The sequence below is a fragment of the Chanodichthys erythropterus genome, chromosome 8, assembly GCF_024489055.1.
Source record: "Chanodichthys erythropterus isolate Z2021 chromosome 8, ASM2448905v1, whole genome shotgun sequence".
NCBI classification, from domain to species: domain Eukaryota; kingdom Metazoa; phylum Chordata; class Actinopteri; order Cypriniformes; family Xenocyprididae; genus Chanodichthys; species Chanodichthys erythropterus.
In genome coordinates, this window is record NC_090228.1 from 25175182 (window position 1) to 25194552 (window position 19371).

The 19371-nt window shown below is 36.4% G+C and overlaps 1 protein-coding gene across 1 annotated transcript in view; it reads left to right on the forward strand.

Moving 5' to 3' along the window:
- The window catches only part of kiaa0930, a 28433-nt gene extending 12647 nt beyond the window's left edge, over positions 1-15786 (forward strand). The window contains exons 5-10 of the mRNA XM_067392426.1: positions 1059-1160; positions 2502-2642; positions 2731-2919; positions 6316-6475; positions 9859-10014; positions 14507-15786. Of these exons, the coding sequence (XP_067248527.1) occupies positions 1059-1160; positions 2502-2642; positions 2731-2919; positions 6316-6475; positions 9859-10014; positions 14507-14547 (789 nt within the window). The 3' untranslated portion in view covers positions 14548-15786. The remainder of the gene's footprint in view (positions 1-1058; positions 1161-2501; positions 2643-2730; positions 2920-6315; positions 6476-9858; positions 10015-14506) is intronic.
- Positions 15787-19371: the final 3585 nt, after the last annotated feature.

Sequence of the window (19371 nt, forward strand, 5' to 3'; positions counted from 1 at the left end):
CAGATCCAGCCCATATCTGGTCTTCGTGGAATCCATGTACCACATGTGGGCTGGATCTGGGCCACGCTATGTTGGTGTCGTTGAGTATGGAACTACTAACATTTAAAAACTTGTCAGTCCAAAAACTATACAAAAAAAAAAAAAAAAAAAAATATATATATATATATATATATATATATATATGTATATATATATATATATTTATATATATGTGTATATATATGTATATATATGTGTATATATATGTATATATATATATGTATATATATATATGTATATGTGTGTGTGTGTGACTTTGAAGTAATCCAAAAGTAATCAGATTACATTACTTTCATATTGCGGTTCTTGGATTACGTTACTGAATACTTTTTTATGCAGTAATTTTTAACTGTAACATTTTTAAATGAATACATTTTTAAAGTAACCCTCCCAAGCCTGCTCACGCCGACGTTCTTTTTCTTTCTTCTTCGCTTAGAAGAAAAAAGAAGTTTTTACTGTGACATTACTGTACAGAATGGCTCTTTCGGCGTAATCCTGAACATTGTTTAAGTATTCGTTTCGTGTGTCATAGAACGGAAGAGAGGCTCTCGAGAGCGCACGTAAAGGCCACATCCTTTAGATTTTCCCGGCAAAATTGGCCGAAAAAGTCCTTCACATAAAAATCAGTCTATAGACTTTCATAGACAACCTAGGAAGTCAGGAAAGGTCTTGTTTTTTTAAGTTTAGTTACAAGCTGTTCACACACTGACAATAACAAAAGTGATAAAATTTTCAACTTTTAAACATCTGACAGGAAACATTTTAGAGACATACTGCAGATGGCCTAAAAACAGCTTCCAAAACACCAAATAGACGTCTCCATGATGTATGTGTGCTATCAGAAAATCAGATCTAAACAAAGTGATAACAGAGACCTTTACTAGTCCTCTTTTACTTCCTTAAAGGGTGATGACATGTCTGTTATAGTATCGGGCGAATAATCATTCAGCAGTGTTTTACCATATGAATATTTTATTATTACTTCTAATGAAAACGGTGGATCCCTTTATTTTTTTCAGCAAGTGTTTGCCTCTCCAAGCAAACACCCAATGGACAGCAAAGGGGAAGAATCCAAAATGAGCTACCCCAACATCTTCTTCATGATTGACAACTTTGAGGAGGTAACTCTCAAATGTGGTGGTGGAGCAACGATGCTAGAACAAAACTGCTAGTATTCTCAAGAGCTGTGTACCGCACCATCATGAGCTTAATCAAAGGTGTGTGTCCTCCAAAATCAGGAAATGGAGTACGGTGGTTTTGAGCTCATATCGCAGTGATAGATTTCTGAGGTGTGTACGAACAGGTTGGACAGGTTTATGTGCTTTTGCTGATGTTGTTGCCACACTAGCACATAATTTTCCCGGCAGGTTACAAACATTTGTAACAACTGACACAAAAACGTATATACCGAAGTTACATCATACTGTAATATAAGGAAGTATAAATAGTTGTCAGGTGAGGTCTTGAGTAATAAATGCATGAGGAGAGAAAACTAACATTTAATATCATCATATATCTGTTGTAACAAGTGAACACAATCAAACCACATTCATACGAAATTCGCTGTATAATGAATGTTGATTTAAACTGAAATGTTGAAACTTTGAACATAAATGTCTGATCGGACAGGCTGTCACATGCTTAAGGTTTAATTTTATGTAGCTACAATTTCTGTCGGCCAAAACAGTCATTCCATATTTTGTGTTTCACAATTGTTTCACTGCTTAAATGTCATTAAATAATCTAAGGCCCGGTTTTAAAGATAGGACTTAGATTAAGCCAGGATTAGGCCTTAGATAAATTAGGAAAATTAAGTAGCTTTTATAAACGTGCCATTTCGGGTGTGCGTCTTGAGACATAAAAATTACAGTGACATATTTTAAGTTTGGATTTAAATAGGAAAATGCTTAAGAGTCTATGAATGGATCATTATTGCAGTTGATTATTATGTTTCTAGCATGTTATATGTTTGGCAACGGTTATTCTAACCCTAAAAGATGGAGCATGTAGCTTTTCATTTCTTAAACCATGTAGGAAGAGACATATTGGCCATATTCCAGGATGACAATGTCAAGTTTCATCAGGCTCAAATTGTGAAAGAATGGTTCATTTCACACATGACTTGGCACCTCTGAAACAATTTTATAGATGTTTAAGTTTATTGTAAAGCAAATTACTGAACTAAACATTTTATCTTATGCAAAATATATATTTTACAACATAATTTGGACTCTAAGATTACTATAAAATCAAAGCCATAACCACACACTCGTTGTGTTCCAAATTTGAAGTTGATACGTCTCAGAAATGGAGCCCACTAAAATGTCCAATTTCAAAAATGTTTAAGCTTTTGAATGATATCTAATTTATGGTGATTATATACTGTATAATGAGTAATTCTGAGAGTGAGCAGTGGTATAATTGTCATGATTGGCTGTGATGGGTGTGTGTATGTTGGGCAGGTGTTCAGTGATATGACTGTTGGAGAAGGTGAGATGGTCTGTGTGGAGCTGGTGGCCAGTGACAAAAGCAACACATTCCAGGGCGTAATCTTCCAGGGTTCCATCCGCTACGAGGCACTCAAGAAGGTCTATGACAACCGGGTACGCTTACATGTCTGCATGTCCAAAGTTTTTATTATCTTTATATATGCTTTCTGTGTGTATTTTATGGTATGTCTTGCCTTTCTAGGTAAGTGTGGCTGCTAAGATGGCCCAGCGGATGTCGTTCGGCTTCTACAAGTACAACAACATGGAGTTTGTGCGGATGAAGGGTCCTCAGGGCAAAGGTCACGCTGAGATGGCTGTGAGTCGAGTGCCCACTGGAGACACCTCACCCTGCGGCACTGAAGAGGACCAAGACTCCCCCCTCCACGAGAGGGTCAGTTCAACCCCTTTTCTTTTCCCAATTCATTAGAGGTTTTTGCAAATACATGCTGCCATTTAAAATACTGAGTTTGCATTTGTTCTCGTGCATTGAAAATATGTACAGTGGGTACGGAAAGTATTCAGACCCCCTTAAATTTTTCACTCCTTGTTATATTGCAGCCATTTGCTAAAATCATTTAAGTTCATTTTTTTCCTCATTAATGTACACACAGCACCCAATATTTACAGAAAAACACAGAATTGTTGACATTTTTGCAGATTTATTAAAAAAGAAAAACTGAAATATCACATGGTCCTAAGTATTCAGACCCTTTGCTCAGTATTTAGTAGAAGCACCCTTTTGATCTAATACAGTCATGAGTCTTTTTGGGAAAGATGCAACAAGTTTTTCACACCTGGATTTGGGGATCCTCTGCCATTCCTCCTTACAGATCCTCTCCAGTTCTGTCAGGTTGGATGGTAAACGCTGGTGGACAGCCATTTTTAGGTCTCTCCAGAGATGCTTTTTTTTTCATTATTTTAGCTTTCGTTATTTTAGCTGTGTGCTTAGGGTCATTGTCTTGTTGGAAGGTAAACCTTCAGCCCAGTCTGAGGTCCTGAGCACTCTGGAGAAGATTTTCGTCCAGGATATCCCTGTACTTGGCCGCATTCATCTTTCCCTCGATTGCAACCAGTCGTCCTGTCCCTGCAGCTGAAAAACACCCCCACAGCACGATGCTGCCACCAGCATGCTTCACTGTTGGGACTGTATTGGACAGGTGATGAGCAGTGCCTGGTTTTCTCCACACATACTGCTTAGAATTAAGGCCAAAAAGTTTATCAAGTTTCATGTGTCTTGCACTGAGGAGAGGCTTCCGTCTGGACACTCTGCCATAAAGCCCCAACTGGTGGAGGGCTGCAGTGATGGTTGACTTTCTACAACTTTCTCCCATCTCCTGACTGCATCTCTGGAGCTCAGCCACAGTGATCTTTGGGTTCTTCTTTACCTCTCTCACCAAGGCTCTTCTCCCCAGATAGCTCAGTTTGGCCGGACGGCCAGCTATAGGAAGGGTTCTGGTCATCCCAAACGTCTTCCATTTAAGGATTATGGAGGCCACTGTGCTCTTAGGAACCTTAAGTGCAGCAGAAATGTTTTTGTAACCTTGGCCAGATCTGTGCTTTGCCACAATTCTGTCTCTGAGCTCTTCAGGCAGTTCCTTTGACCTCATGATTCTCATTTGCTCTGACATGCACTGTGAGCTGTAAGGTCTTATAAAGACAGGTGTGTGGCTTTCCTAATCAAGTCCAATCAGTATAATCAAACACAGCTGGACTCAAATGAAGGCGTAGAACCATCTCAAGGATGATCAGAAGAAATGGACAGCACCTTTTTCTGTCAATATGGGGTGCTGTGTGTACATTAATGAGGGAAAAAACTTAAATGGTTTTAGCAAATGGCTGCAATATAACAAAGAGTGAAAAAATGAAGGGGGTCTGAATACTTTCCGTACCCACTGTAATTCCTGTATTCTGGTATCCCCTTTAAATCATGAAATATGCATCGAAATATCAGATACCTTTTTTCTTTGTTTCACAATACTCAATTAATGATTGTAAACTGAGGTTGGTGTCTATAGTATCTGTGCTGAATTTTACATAAATAAATCACAACAATCCCATGCCCATCCCATCGGCACAGCCATTGATACAGGCTGCAGCGCAAGATTTTTATGCTCCTTTCTGAAGCTTCCACTTTTTTGTAATGTGGAAGTGTGATAAAGCCCTATAACTGCAGAGCCTGTGGCTCAGACACAGCTTTATGATTGGCCCAAAGCAGACTTCTTACGTCAGCACGTTCTGACCTCGTACATGCTCATACTGGTAATCTTCATTCTTTCTTCACACACAGCATCACACCGGTAATTTACTGGTAATGTTGCAACTTCTCATAATTTATGGGTAATTTAAAGACTGTATGTGTGAAAGGGGCTAGTGTCTCAAACATCATGTGATATTGATCAATATTCATTTTAAACCCAGACGATTTGGATAATAGCCCTAAATTAAAGGTGCAATATGTAAGAATTTTGCAGTAAAATATCCAAAACCACTAGGCCAGTGTTATATATTTTGTTCACTTGAGTACTTACAACATCCCAAATGTTTGCAACTATTTGTAAATCGTGAGAAAATTGCAATTTTAACCAAGGATTCGGGACATGTGAGGAGTCGCCGATCAATTGCGTCATACCCACTTTACCCTCGGTTTCCGGTTTTATTTTGTAGAAACCATGGAAACACCAAAGACGCTTTAATATATTACATGTTTTGATATATTTATAGACAGAAAACTAATTATTGTTATATAGCTCAACACGTTTAGTCTTATTGTTTAAATCTAATTTTCTTTATTTTTTTGCAAGTAACATGCTTTATCATGCCTCAGAGAAAAACACTATTTTGTCAAGTAGCTAACATATCATAATCAGAAGCTTTATTTTTAGTAACCGTAATACAGAATTTTCTCCATCATACAAAATGTTTTGAAATTAATTTCATGCCTTTTATCAACACAAGCCATCCAGCATTTAATATATTCTAAAATCGATCAATCTTACTGCAGTGTGTAACAGTGTCTCACAGCAGCCGCTGAGTAAACGCACAGAGTAACGTTATAATATAATTTTTAAACACTCTTTAATGTATCTAATATGATAAACAGAGCTGAGTTACCTCATACTCATGACCGGAATAGCGGAAGCAGCGCCGGCGACTGTGTCATAATAAAAGTCCCGCTGCTCGTGAGGCGTGTGTTGCGCAATTGCTCCAGCTCCTCGTTCAGCTCCCACAACACTCGGTCCTGCTCTGCTTCATACTACAGTAACGTTAATAAGGGCATCCATGAACATGATTTCTTCCTGAGTCCTATCCCGATTGTTTCCATCGGCTGTGATGTGAAGACCACATGTCCCAAGATTCCGCGCTCAAACTTGCCGTCATCAAGCTACGCCTTTCTTTTGAATAGACCTCTAGCGGACGAAAAATTACATATTGCACCTTTGACTAAAATTCCTAGATTTTTCCATAATGTGGAACACTTGTTAGAAGTAGGGACCATAATAAAATAAAATTGAATCAAATTAGACCAGCTTATACTAAGAAACTTAGATAAACTTAGTGTGATACAACAATATAGTGTGAGAACAAAATATATACAATATATTCATTTCTATAGCAACTTACTGTATGGTCAATGATTTACTCGTTTACCACAGTAATCTCTTTGATCTTCATTTGGGTTTTTTTACTTTGCAAGTGTGTGTGTGTATATATATATATATATATATATGTATGTACCATGTAATTAATTCATTTAAATTTTTTAATGACAGCTCTGTTTTCCTTATAGGTGACATCATTCAGCACTCCCCCTACCCCAGAGAGAAACAGACCCTCCTTCTTCTCTCCGTCACTCCGCCGGAAAGTGCCCCGAAACCGAATCGCTGAGATGAAGAAATCGCACTCGGCAAATGACAGTGAGGAGTTTTTCAGAGAGGAGGATGATGAAGGTACACAAGCACACTGGAACTATAGTGACATTTAACAACAAAGAACAGTTTTAATGGCGTATCTTATAGATTTATATTTTTAAACATTCTTTTTGTTGAAAAATTGGCGATATCCTGCAGTCTTAAACTGCGAATTACTGAAGCAAAGAATTGAAGTAGGTCTCTACAATTGGCCAAAACGCACAGTTCAACTATTCTGATGACCTCCTTTTTCACTGCGGGACACGGACACTTGGCCTTTATTCTAGTTTTTGTATGATCTGAAAATGAATTTTAGAACTGAACAGAATTTCTTGGTCTGAAAACTGTAACTTTATATTATTTTGTGTATTTACATCTAATTGTAACTCAAAAAAATCAGAACACAAAAGCACCACGAAAACAATAACATATTAATATAGTTGCAAGCTGCGATTATTGGGGTCTAAGCACCAATAGCTCATGTAGACAAAGATAGATATTGTGTGTTTGTCCTGCAAAGACAGCAGTGTAGAATCTTCACTAATACTTTGATGAACCAGCTTTAAAAAAAACACATGACGGTTCTAAAAGAGACAGTTGACTTCAAAAAGGAAACGTGGAAATATTCAGGAATTTAAATTGATGGAAAGAGATTATATATTCTTATCCAGTGGCTTCCTCTAGTGGACAACATTAGTATTAAATCCCTCATCTGTCATTTACATTGAGAAAATGCTGCTGGCGGCAATGTTTGTTGATTTGTCAGAGCGATGTATTGTACCTTCATGGATCATACAGTTGCAGCGTTATAGTGGGTTTTAACCCTTGTGCATTCAAAAAAAAAAAAAGTTACACATAGGTGCAAAATGGACAAAAATGTCCATGTCCAAAAACTGTCATAAAAATATGATTTATTAATATTTTTTTCCACTTTCACTGATGTAAATTTTTAACCAGCATCTGTTCTATCCATAGATACCAAACAATCATTAATTTTAAGAACTGTAACCCTTTAAATGCTGGTTTGTTTACATAATGCCATAGGGGTTTTTTAATGAAAAAATTAAAAATTGAAGTTTATTTTCAGAAACTAAATGCTAAGCAGAATTTTTTTTCTGTGCTTATTAGATTCTTGGGCGTGTCAATGAAGAACAACAACATTCACTTTGAGGCATTTATATATTTTATGTAGTGTCAGATTTTTTAACAAAAACTAACACTTAGGTCCATAATGGACAAAAATGTCCATGCCAAAAAACTGTCATAGAAATATTATATATTAATAATTTTTTCAACTTTCACTGACTTTTTTTTTTTTTTTTTTTAAGCATCTCTTCTATGCATAATTATCAAACATTCGTTGATTTTCAGAATTTTAATGCTTTACAAATCGATTTCTTTACATCCTCAGCTTCTAATGCACTTGTGTGCTCACTGTCAGTGGGCAACACTAGCTCCTCTGCTGAGTAACGTCTCTTCATCTTGCAAACAATGAAATGATCAACCCCTCAAGCACCACATATTTATAGGTTTGGCTGTGAGAACACCTGTGTGAACTCAAACTTTGTATAAAATCTACCAGACTAAACAATCAGCATTTTGTTGTGGTGAAAACTAAAACAATGTGTTTAGGGGCTTCTGAACTTCTACTTCAAATTCAAGTGCACCTTTTATCTCCGTACAAAAACAATAAGTGAAAAAGTGCAATCAAGGGTTAAGATGTGTGTTTGGGTGAAAAAGAAAAGCTCATTAACCTTCTTTGACCTTTTTCATAGTTTTCACATGGCCCTATGACCCTGCCAAGGGTGTGACTCATACATGGAGTGGGATTTTTGATTGCCAGTACAATATTTTAAACTAATTACACACATTAAATTTTCAGTAAACACATGCAAACTACACTCTGACATCCTTACCAACATACCCACACAATTATAGCTGCATTATTTTTCTATAATATGCTTAAGCAGAAAACACAAATAAAGCGAGTATTTCATTTATATGCAATATTTGAACATATGGCACAATCTAGTAAAAAAATGGTAAAAATGTAAAAGAAGCCTTGCCGATAGAATGAATGCTTATTTGCAAATATTGTATCATTTTATAGTCAAATGGCCCTGGGTTAAAAAATTGCAGCTTAAATGGGTTTCAATGTGGACATTTTTGTCCTTAAGGTCCTGAGTGTGAATATTTTTTGTACAGAGGGTAAAATTGATTTTTTTGAAGGAAATGAGGGTAAAATATTAAAATTCCAATAAAAATAAACACCTGAGCCAAAATTCATGTAGTTGGCATTAACAAAGGCACACTTATAACAAAAAGCAAAACTGAAATGGACAAAAATGTCCATAAGGTTGCACAAGGGTTAAGCACACATTATGGGAGGAATTTAACAAAACTTGGTGTGCAGCCTCAGAATATCCTCTTGTTTATGTCTTTTAAGTTTTGTTAAGTTTGGACATTGTGTAAATATAAATAGATCAATAGAACAGATGGAGGTCAGTTTGTGCAAGTGGGTGTCTCTGGGCCAATTAAATAACTTACATCTTTGCAACACATTGACAAATCAAAATTCTTTTGAAGACTTTTTGTTTGAGCATCTGAGCGCAGTTCAAAAATTTTCATCTGGTTTTTCAAAGCAAAATAGGATTGGATCACCTTGATCCAGATTCTTTTTCAGATTATCATATCTGGATTACCAGTGCTCCAAATAGTGTTAGATTTCACATCTATGTAGGCATCATCTATGTACAATGCAGTGGAAAAGCACCAGTAGAAGAGTCACTTTATTTGAAGGGAAAGAAAACAACATAAACAAACATCCTCTTCCATTTTCAATTTCCTTCACACAATCAGACCCATATGGAGGCACTAAAGGGACATGGTGATAAAAAAAATAAAATGAAATGAGACAAAAATTATATATTTTAATGCTTTTGCATTCCCCCAAGAAACTTCTCAAAGAAGTCAAAAACTCATTCTCAAAGAAGTCAAAAGTTTTGAGAGTGAATGCACAGTTTCTTGGGGAAGCACAAAACATTTGCGAGAGAACGCCAAAACGTATTTTTCATCCCATTACCATGTCCCTTTGGAGCTTCCATAGCCCCTCATGTGACGCACAACAAAACAAACAAATACACTTAATTATGTACGTATAAAAGGGAAGCAACTGTTAGAAACTACTTTGGACTGGTTCATCTCTAATGATTGTGCCAATGTAGTTTTTATAAAAAACACTTCAAATTAAATATATTATTTTTATTTGATATTGACAGCTGTTTGGGGGATTATTTTATATTAAAATCTCTTTTAAAAAACAAAAAACAAATATGCATACAATTTTTTGCAACGGTAAAGGTCTCAGGTTTTTTTTTTTTATCCCATCTAAAGTAAAATTGAATTCTTTCCTCTCTCCTCAGACCTGTGCAACACTACAAACCTGCGCTCCCGCTCTTTATCAGGGACTGGCCGCTCGCTGGTGGGTTCTTGGCTCAAGCTGAACAGAAAAGAGGAGTATTTTCTGCTGTATTCTCATCTCACCTATGTGACTCTTCCTTTGCATCGTATCACCACAGGTACAGCACATCTGTCCTGCATACATATGGCAAGCCATTTTAGCTTAAAGGCAGGAACACACCAAGCCGACGGTCGGCCGTCGGGCAGTTTTTGTTCGTCGACCCAATAAGTTTTCTCACTGTGTTTCACACCGTCGGCTGAAGTTGGGCCTCGTCGGCTTTTTTTTTCTGGCCGATTCGACATCGGTGCCTCTGCTCGTCAGTCCGTCGGGCCATCTGATCATTCTGATTGGCTGTTCGGCTACTGCCACCTGCTGGTACGGAAAGACATTTCATCTTACGCAGGCGCAGATCGGATGTGCTACTTGGCCGTCAACTGTCGAGCATCAGTATGGTGTGTCAGGGCAACTTTGGACCCAGACGCTGCCAACCGTTCGTCGGCTTGGTGTGTTCCTGCCTTAAAATGTTCCCAGCATAACTCGCCATAATTGCATTTTTACTTGTAACAATTTAGTGTGAGCGCTCTAATTCAATTCTTGCTGGTAACAATTACAATTACAGAGCTCTGTATTTCAATTGTTACTAGTAAGAATGCAGTTCAAGAGCTCTGTAATTGCATTCTTTCTAGTAAAGACATAATTATAGAGCTCTAAAATAGCGAACTGCATTATGGAGCTCTCTATTCAGCACATTCATTAATTATGAAAAGCAGCACTGAGGCATTAATGGTCTGTTAACAATTATATATAAGTACTACTGTTTTTTAGTGTTGATTAAAATCATAAAATGATGGTCTATAGAGAAGAAATATACATAGGCTATATACTGTAAACTCTTTTAAAGGTGAATTCACACTCACACAGAAAAGATGCATTTAAATCTATACCCAGTGATATGCATATTTATTTATGGGTTGTAAAATACAAAAATACCTATTTTGTTGATACCTATACCTATATTTTATTCAGCATTGCAAGGGTTTTGTTTGCATTATCCACACACAAAATAATGCTGAGGCTGGGTACTGTTACATTACTAATGGTCATTTGGGCTAGGGGTTTGCGATATTTATCGTCTACGATAATATCGTAATCATTGTTTTAATGTTGTGCGAGCTGGCATTATCAAGTATGTCACTCACTTTGAAAAAACAAACAAAAGCATGTCTGGAGAGTTCAAAAGCATTCACTGTGAGATGCAGCCTATTAGAATGCAGTTAGAAGGTGAGGTTTTTTTTCTATATATATATATATATATATAATAACCTGATTCCAAAAAAGTTGGGACACTGTACAAATTGTGAATAAAAAAGGAATGTAATAATTGACAAATCTCATAAACTTATATCTTATACACAATAGATTATAGATAACATATCAAATGTTGAAAGTGAGACATTTTGAAATGTCATGCCAAATATTGCATCATTTTGGATTTCATGAGAGCTCCACATTCCAAAAAAGTTGGGACAGGTAGCAGTAAGAGGCCGGAAAAGTTAAATGTACATATAAGGAACAGCTGGAGGACCAATTTGCAACTTATTAGGTCAATTGGCAACATGATTGGTATAACAAGAGCCTCTCAGAGTGCCAGTGTCTCTCAGAAGTCAAAATGGGCAGAGGATCACTAATTCTCCCAATGCTGCGGTGAAAAATAGTGGAGCAATATCAGAAAGGAGTTTCTCAGAGAAAAATTGCAAAGAGTTTGAAGTTATCATCATCTACAGTGCATAATATCATCCAAAGATTCAGAGAATCTGGAACAATCTCTGTGTGTAAGGGTCAAGGCCGGAAAACCATACTGGATGCCCGTGATCTTCGGGCCTTTAGACGGCGGTGCATCACATACAGGAATGCTACTGTAATGGAAATCACAACATGGGCTCAGGAATACTTCCAGAAAACATTGTCAGTGAACACAATCCACTGTGCCATTCGCCGTTGCCAGCTAAAACTCTATAGGTCAAAAAAGAAGCCATATCTAAACATGATCCAGAAGCGCAAGGCTCATTTAAAATGGACTGTGGCAAAGTGGAAAACTGTTCTGTGGTCAGACGAATCAAAATTTGAAGTTCCTTTTGGAAAACTGGGACGCCATGTCATCTGGACTAAAGAGTACAAGGACAACCCAAGTTGTTATCAGCACTCAGTTCAGAAGCCTGCATCTCTGATGGTATGGGGTTGCATGAGTGCGTGTGGCATGGGCAGCTTACACATCTGGAAAGGCACCATCAATGCTGAAAGGTATATCCAAGTTCTAGAACAACATTAGCTCCCTTCCAGATGTCATCTCTTTCAGGGAAGACCTTCCATTTTCCAACATGACAATGCCAGACCACATACTGCATCAATTACAACATCATGGTTGCGTAGGAGGAGGATCCGGGTACTGAAATGGCCAGCCTGCAGTCCAGATCTTTCACCCTTAGAAAACATTGGGCACATCATAAAGAGGAAGATGCGACAAAGAAGACCTAAGACAGTTGAGCAACTAGAAGCCTGTATTAGACAAGAATGGGACAACATTCCTATTCCCAAACTTGAGCAACTTGTCTCCTCAGTCCCCAGACGTTTGCAGACTGTTATAAAAAGAAGGGATGCCACATGGCCTTGTCCCAACTTTTTTGAGATGTGTTGATGCCATGAAATTTAAAATCTACTTATTTTTCCCTTAAAATTATAAATTTTCTCAGTTTAAACATTGGATATGTCATCTATGTTGTATTTTGAATAAAATATTGAAATTTGAAACTTCCACATCATTGCATTCTGTTTTTATTCACAATTTGTACAGTGTCCCAACTTTTTTGGAATTGGGTTTGTATAATATATATATATATATATATATAAAGTAATATCACATATGCATTTTCCCAAATATCAGCGCATAGTGTGATCATGAATATATTTATTTTATACAACAGTAAAACAAACAATAAGCTATTTGGTTTCGCCAACAAAAATAGTTCCAAACAAAATCGTAGCAGAACTTAGAGCAACACTGCAATGTTTTGTATTGAATTAATCTGTTTTTAAACTAATCATTTGAGTCAATGATTCAATGACCCATTCATAAAGACAGTCATTTGCTTCATTTCTAAATGAATCAACAATCATTTGAATCAATAATTCAATGAGTTACTCATTAAGATAGGGTTGGGCTGCCACTTACTGGGGTTTTAGACAGGCCTAAACCAGCCAGCACAAAACACAATCTAATTCTCTTTATCGGAAAAAATCTCCCAAAATATTGAGATTTTATTTTTTGTCAGTAACACAAACCCCTAATTTGGAATTCTATATGTTTGTTTGTTTGTTTAGTTAATAGCCATGAAAATAAAAAAACAGTAAGCTACAAGAAAGATTGAAAGCCTGAGTTGGCTAATTTTAATCAATCTCCTTCCAGTAGGTGATGGGTTTCTGTTAGTCAATTATAGGCCTGCCGGCTTTTGGGTGTTAAAACTTCTCAGTGTCTAATAAATTCATACACTATCAGGCAAATCGTGCACTAGTACAATAGTGCCATTTTCTGTCTCTCTTATACAGACACATATAATTCATAAATAATTATTGGGAAAAATAAAACAAACATGATGGATAAAAAAGTGAAAGAAAGAAATTCTAAAACTCATTTTGTCAGAGTGTAACAATTATATGTAGCTCTTCTGCATACACAGCAAAATCCCCAGAGTTAAATTAACTCTGCTCAGATTACATATGGTCCCTCTCTATGTAGTGTTAAAGTTAATGAGATAATTAGTGATTAAGTGATTTAAGTTATGATTGAGCATTAGTGATGAACACCTGCTGTTAACAAGCATTATCACTGTAGAGAAACACAATAACTACAAAGGACTTCCAGCCACAGCCTTAGATGAAATCAACTGAAATCTCTCAAAATCTGATTAAACAACTCCACAAACAGCATATTATCTCATTAACTTCAACACTGCTTTAGTGTTATTTTAACTCTATATAGAGAGGGACCATATGTTCTCTGAGCAGAGTTGATTTAACTCTGGGGATTTTGCTGTGTATATGTTACTGTGCATAATAAACCCTAAAATGAGATTAGATGATATTTTGTCTGGTAAATTTAATCATTACCATACACCAAGTTTTCTTAGATGAAACACTGCTGTGTTTTATTTGCTTTTAAGTATTTTCAAGAGTATAAAAATGTGAATTAATACAGTGATTTAAATATTATTTTTCAATAACAAAACGTATCTGAGTTACATCTCAGTCTTGTGGTCATTTTGACACTGCTATTAATATGATATATTTCACACTAATAGAGCTTTTATTTTGAAGTGCAGCACCAAAGTCGGGATTTGGGAAGGGATCACAAATCACAAATCTGACTTCTTGTAAGAATTTAACTGCAGAGCTCAAATGTTAATAGTAAGAATTGGAGAGCTTTCTAACTGAATTGTTACTAGTACGACGAGTAACGCTGGGAACATTTTATGCTAAAACAGCTTGCCATACATAAACAAACTTATTTTCTGTATGTTAGCCTTGAACAGTAATTGCAATGTTTCTCTTTTTAGATATTCTGGAGGTGAGACAAAAGCCCATTTTGATGACATAGCATTTCCAGACTCCTCAAAAACAGTTACCAAGTGCCTCCTCACATCAGGCCCTCGAGGAACTGCCATCTGGCATCTGGACAGATAACCAAAAAAACTACGAACAGTACGCAACGGTGACCGAGAAGAGGAAAAGGGAACAAACTCCATCAAGAAGTGCCTCTTCCACCTGCTCTTCAGCGAGACATCCTCCAGAGCGGCTCGAGTCCTGGAACTAAAGTGGCACTAGACCATGATAAGCGAAAGGGAAATGAAACACAATAAACGAATGTCGTTCTTGTAAATACACTGCTGCTTAGATACTCAGTGAAATGTACCGACCACAGCCGTCTCCCTTCCTCCTTCCCTCAAGAGAGACACTCGTAGATTTCACGATATTGCTGATTTTGTGCATAGTATATTTTCCAAAGGACGTTTCCTCGCAGCTCTAGGCCTTAATACATCGCTAACCAGCTAATATATTACACACGCCATCCTTTTGATACCCCATTGCTAATGAATCACAGATGTCCAGCAAACGTCCTCATTTACTTACACGATTGTCTGTTACTTGATGTGTTCGAGGGGATTTATGATATCCAAATACTAGTGAACATCACGTATCTCCTGAGAGGACTCTGGCACGTTTCGGATGCCATTTTAGGACTTGGTAGAAGGATGACGACACCACCTGAGCACAGTTCTCGGAAACATCTCCGTCCACAAAGACACTTAAATGTCCTTAAATGTGACACTGCTTTTTTTTCCTCCGCTGTGATTTCTTCGAGTTTGGTGACGGTTGTCTTCGAGTTTCAGTTTTGAAGACTCTTTTGCACTAAAGGGCTTTTGGAGTTGAACATGTTTAGCCAACCCAAAGTGTCAGTATTACTTTGTTTTGTATGTGTGTGTGTGTCAGCTGAATGTAATAACTGATCCGACAGCTTTAATATCCATTTGATATTTAATAGGGAGATCTGCCAGCAGCATTTTGAAGATGTTGTTCAAACTATTTTAAGACCCTAGTCCTCTGTTTTATTTCTTTCTTCTTTTTTTGCTGTAGGTGTGAAGCTTCAGTGGAAAGCTGTTTTTAAGGAAGTCCAAGTTTGTTAAACGCTTTACATGCGCTTTTGTATCGAGTGGTAATTCAGCAGTAAATGTGCATGTTGTCATATTTATGTTGGGAATATATATATACACACCTTTTCTGTACATCTTTATGAAAATACACATAAAAAAGCTCTTGTTGAATTTTTTTTGCCCAAAAGTGTTTTTGTCGGATATCACACAAATTTGTGGGAAATGTGAAGGGATAATTAGGGCCATATGATTTCCACGATGCAGAAAACGCGGACAGAATCGCAGAATCCATTCATAAAAACGAGATTTACTGTATAACGTGGAATGTCATGGAATTCGTCAAATTTTTGATGAATGAATTAAAAGCCGTTTCAATGTAATAATACTAACAATAATAGACTTAATAACAATAATAATAATAAATTATTAAAACTATTTTTAAGGAACAATTTTTCTTCCAATTTTAACAGTAATGCTCTGTTGTGCATCACTTTGTTTGTTAAAAAAAGTTTAATTTCATGATTTAAAGATAAATTAATGTTATCCATTCATTTGATTGCCAGAAAAATTTAAATACGCAACAGAATTTCTGAAAAAAAAAAAAAAAAAAATATATATATATATATATATATATATATATATATATATATATTTTTTTTTTTTTTTAAATTAATAAATTTGTTTTTAAGAATTCAATTAATTAGGCATTCTTTTTGATTATTAAAATTTAATTTAACCATTAAAATCAAGTCCAAAAAATTAATCCAGAATAAAAAAATAAAATGAATTTCATAGGGCCCTAGATAATAATATGGTGGGCAAATCAAAAATTAGTTTTCCCCCAAATTATTACCTTTCATCAATTAACAAATAACTTACTACAACTAAAACTTAAAGGGTTAGTTCACCCAAAAATGAAAATAATGTCATTTATTTATTTTATCAGTGGTTCGGAGTGCCAAAGTCACATGATTTCAGTAAACAAAGCTTTATGCCATCCGAACCACTGATTCGAAACTAAAGATTCGTAAAGCTTCATGAAGCAGTGTTTTGAAATCGGCCATCACTAGATATTGTTGAAAAGTTTTGTTTTTTTGGTGCACAAAAAGTATTCTCGTCGCTTTATAACATTAAGGTGACTACATCATGTGACTACCACTGTAGTCACATGAACCATTTTAAATACGTCTTTAGTAGCTTTCTTGATCTTGAGAACTTCAGTGACACTGCTGGCAATGTAGGCCTCACTGAGCCATTGGATTTCATGAAAAAAAATATCTTAATTTGTGTTCCGAAGATGAACGAATATGATGAATGAGATGAGTAATAAATGACATAATTTTCATTTTTGGGTGAACTAACCCTTTAAGTCCACTTACTGGTTGTTTCATTTAGTGTTGGACGCTTTCGAAACACTGACTCTTTCGTTGCAGAAAATAAGCTCTGACCAACAAAAGTTATGCTTCTTACACGTTTAGGAAGAATATAGTATTCTCCACAAATGAACACAACTTTTATGAATTTTCAGGTGTGTATACAATCGTCAGCTAAATGTAGGCTATAAACAAACTACACTATGGTCACATGACTTCAACATTACCATCACTAAGCTTCCAACAACTCTTTTGGTCTTTATTTAAAAAACATTTACCCTGAAAGTTCGAGTTTATAATAGTTTGCAAGAACATGATTATTCAAAATACATATTCTTCTTTTAACCTTTAAAGATGGAGTGTGTAGCTTTTCATTTCTTAAACAACCATCTAGGAAGACAAATCATGACCATATTCCAGGATGACAATGTCAAGATTCACTAGGGTTAAAACTGTGAAAGAATGGTTGGGAGGGAGCATGAAGAATCTTTTTCATACATGAATTGGCAACTCTGAGTCCTGCCCTTGGAAATTCTTTGGGATGTGCTGGAGGAGACTTTACAGAGTGCTCACCTCTTGCATTGTCTATAAAAGATCTTGACCAAAAAATGATGCACCTCTTGATGGGAATAACATCACAACAAGTATTTCCATCAAGAGGTGCGTAATTTTTTGGTCAAGATCTTGTATTGACAATGCAAGAGGTGAGCACTCTGTAAAGTCTCCTCCAGCACATCCCAAAGACTTACACTGAGGTTAAGGTTCAACCTAGGTGCAAATGATTTCACTATTTGAGCCTGATGAATATTGACATTGTCATCCTGGAATATGGCTGTGATACATCTTAATACATGATTGTTTAAGAAATGAAAAGCTACACTCCATCTGGCAAAAGAACTGTTGCCAAATATATATGCTAGAAAAATAATAATCACTGTAATAATGATCCATCCATACTGTAGACTCTTAAGTATTTGCCTATTAAAATTGTTTTGGCTGGGCAGTGTATTTTCATGTAATAGAATAAAACATGGAAATATCTTGAGCTTGTTAACCACAGACACTATTTCATAACATTTAACCAAAAACTCATAAAAAACCCCACTGTCTTTCCACTGAAAACCCAACTAAAGCTGAGGCGACTGTGGCAAGGAACCAAAACTCCATCAGTTGACAGAAATTGAGAAAGATTGTTAACACAGCAATCTTTAGTGGTAGTGGAAGTGATAGTTCTACCATATTTGTAAGGGTTGATTTTGCAGCCTTCGTTAAATGGAATATAAAAGCTTACTGAGTATGTGGTTTGTCATCACTTTGCTGCAGAATTTCACCGTTATCAACATCGATGGGATGTGACAATTAAATATAATTCTATAATTAAATATAATATAATTTAATTTTTTTTTTTTTTTTTTATGACGTGAAGGCCAAGTATGATATATAATTGGTTTACTCAGAATTTGTCCTCTTCATTTAACCCATCCAACACACATTAGAAACAGCGAGTAGTGAACACACCCGGAGCAGTGGGCAGCCATTTTTGCTGCGGCATCCAGGGAGTGATTGGGGGTTAAAAGTGCAACTCAGTCCTGCCAGTATTGAGACTCAAACCCGCAACCTTCAGATTACCAGTCTGACTCTCTAACCATGATTAGTCCATTGTTTTAATGTCAAAAGGGATTTATCACTTACACTAGATAACATTACATTAAAGGATTAGTTCACTTTCAAATGAAAATTAGCCCAAGCTTTACTCACCCTCAAGCCATCCTAGGTGTATATGACTTTTTTCTTTCTGATGGACATAATCGCAGAAATATTAAAGGTCCCGTTCTTCGTGATCCCATGTTTCAAACTTTAGTTAGTGTGTAATGTTGTTGTTAGAGTATAAATAAAATCTGTAAAATTTTAAAGCTCAAAGTTCAGTGCCAAGCGAGATATTTTATTTAACAGAAGTCGCCTACGTCGAACGGCCAGTTTGGACTACATCCCTCTACTTCCTTCTTTAATGACGTCACTAAAACAGTTTTTTGACTAACCTCCGCCCACAGGAATACACAAAACAGGAGGCGTGGTCTCGTTGCGCTCCCACGGAGAAGAGCAAGAGTTGCGTTTGAAGAGTGTGTTTGTCGCCATGTCGTCGAAACGCTGTTATTTCCATCCCGCAGTCCAATCACCTTTGTTCGGCCTTCCCAGGGACGCTGTACTTAGAGATCAATGGTTACAATTTATGTTTAACTCGGTTCCCGAAAATTATAATTGTGGTATCCTTACTGCAATAGTTAATGTTGGACTGCAGTGCACATAATGGCCACAAGAGGGGACTATGTTTATGTATATGGCTGTTTTCCGTAAGAGGTACTCTTCTGAGTGAGTGCTAACATTATACATTTTCTG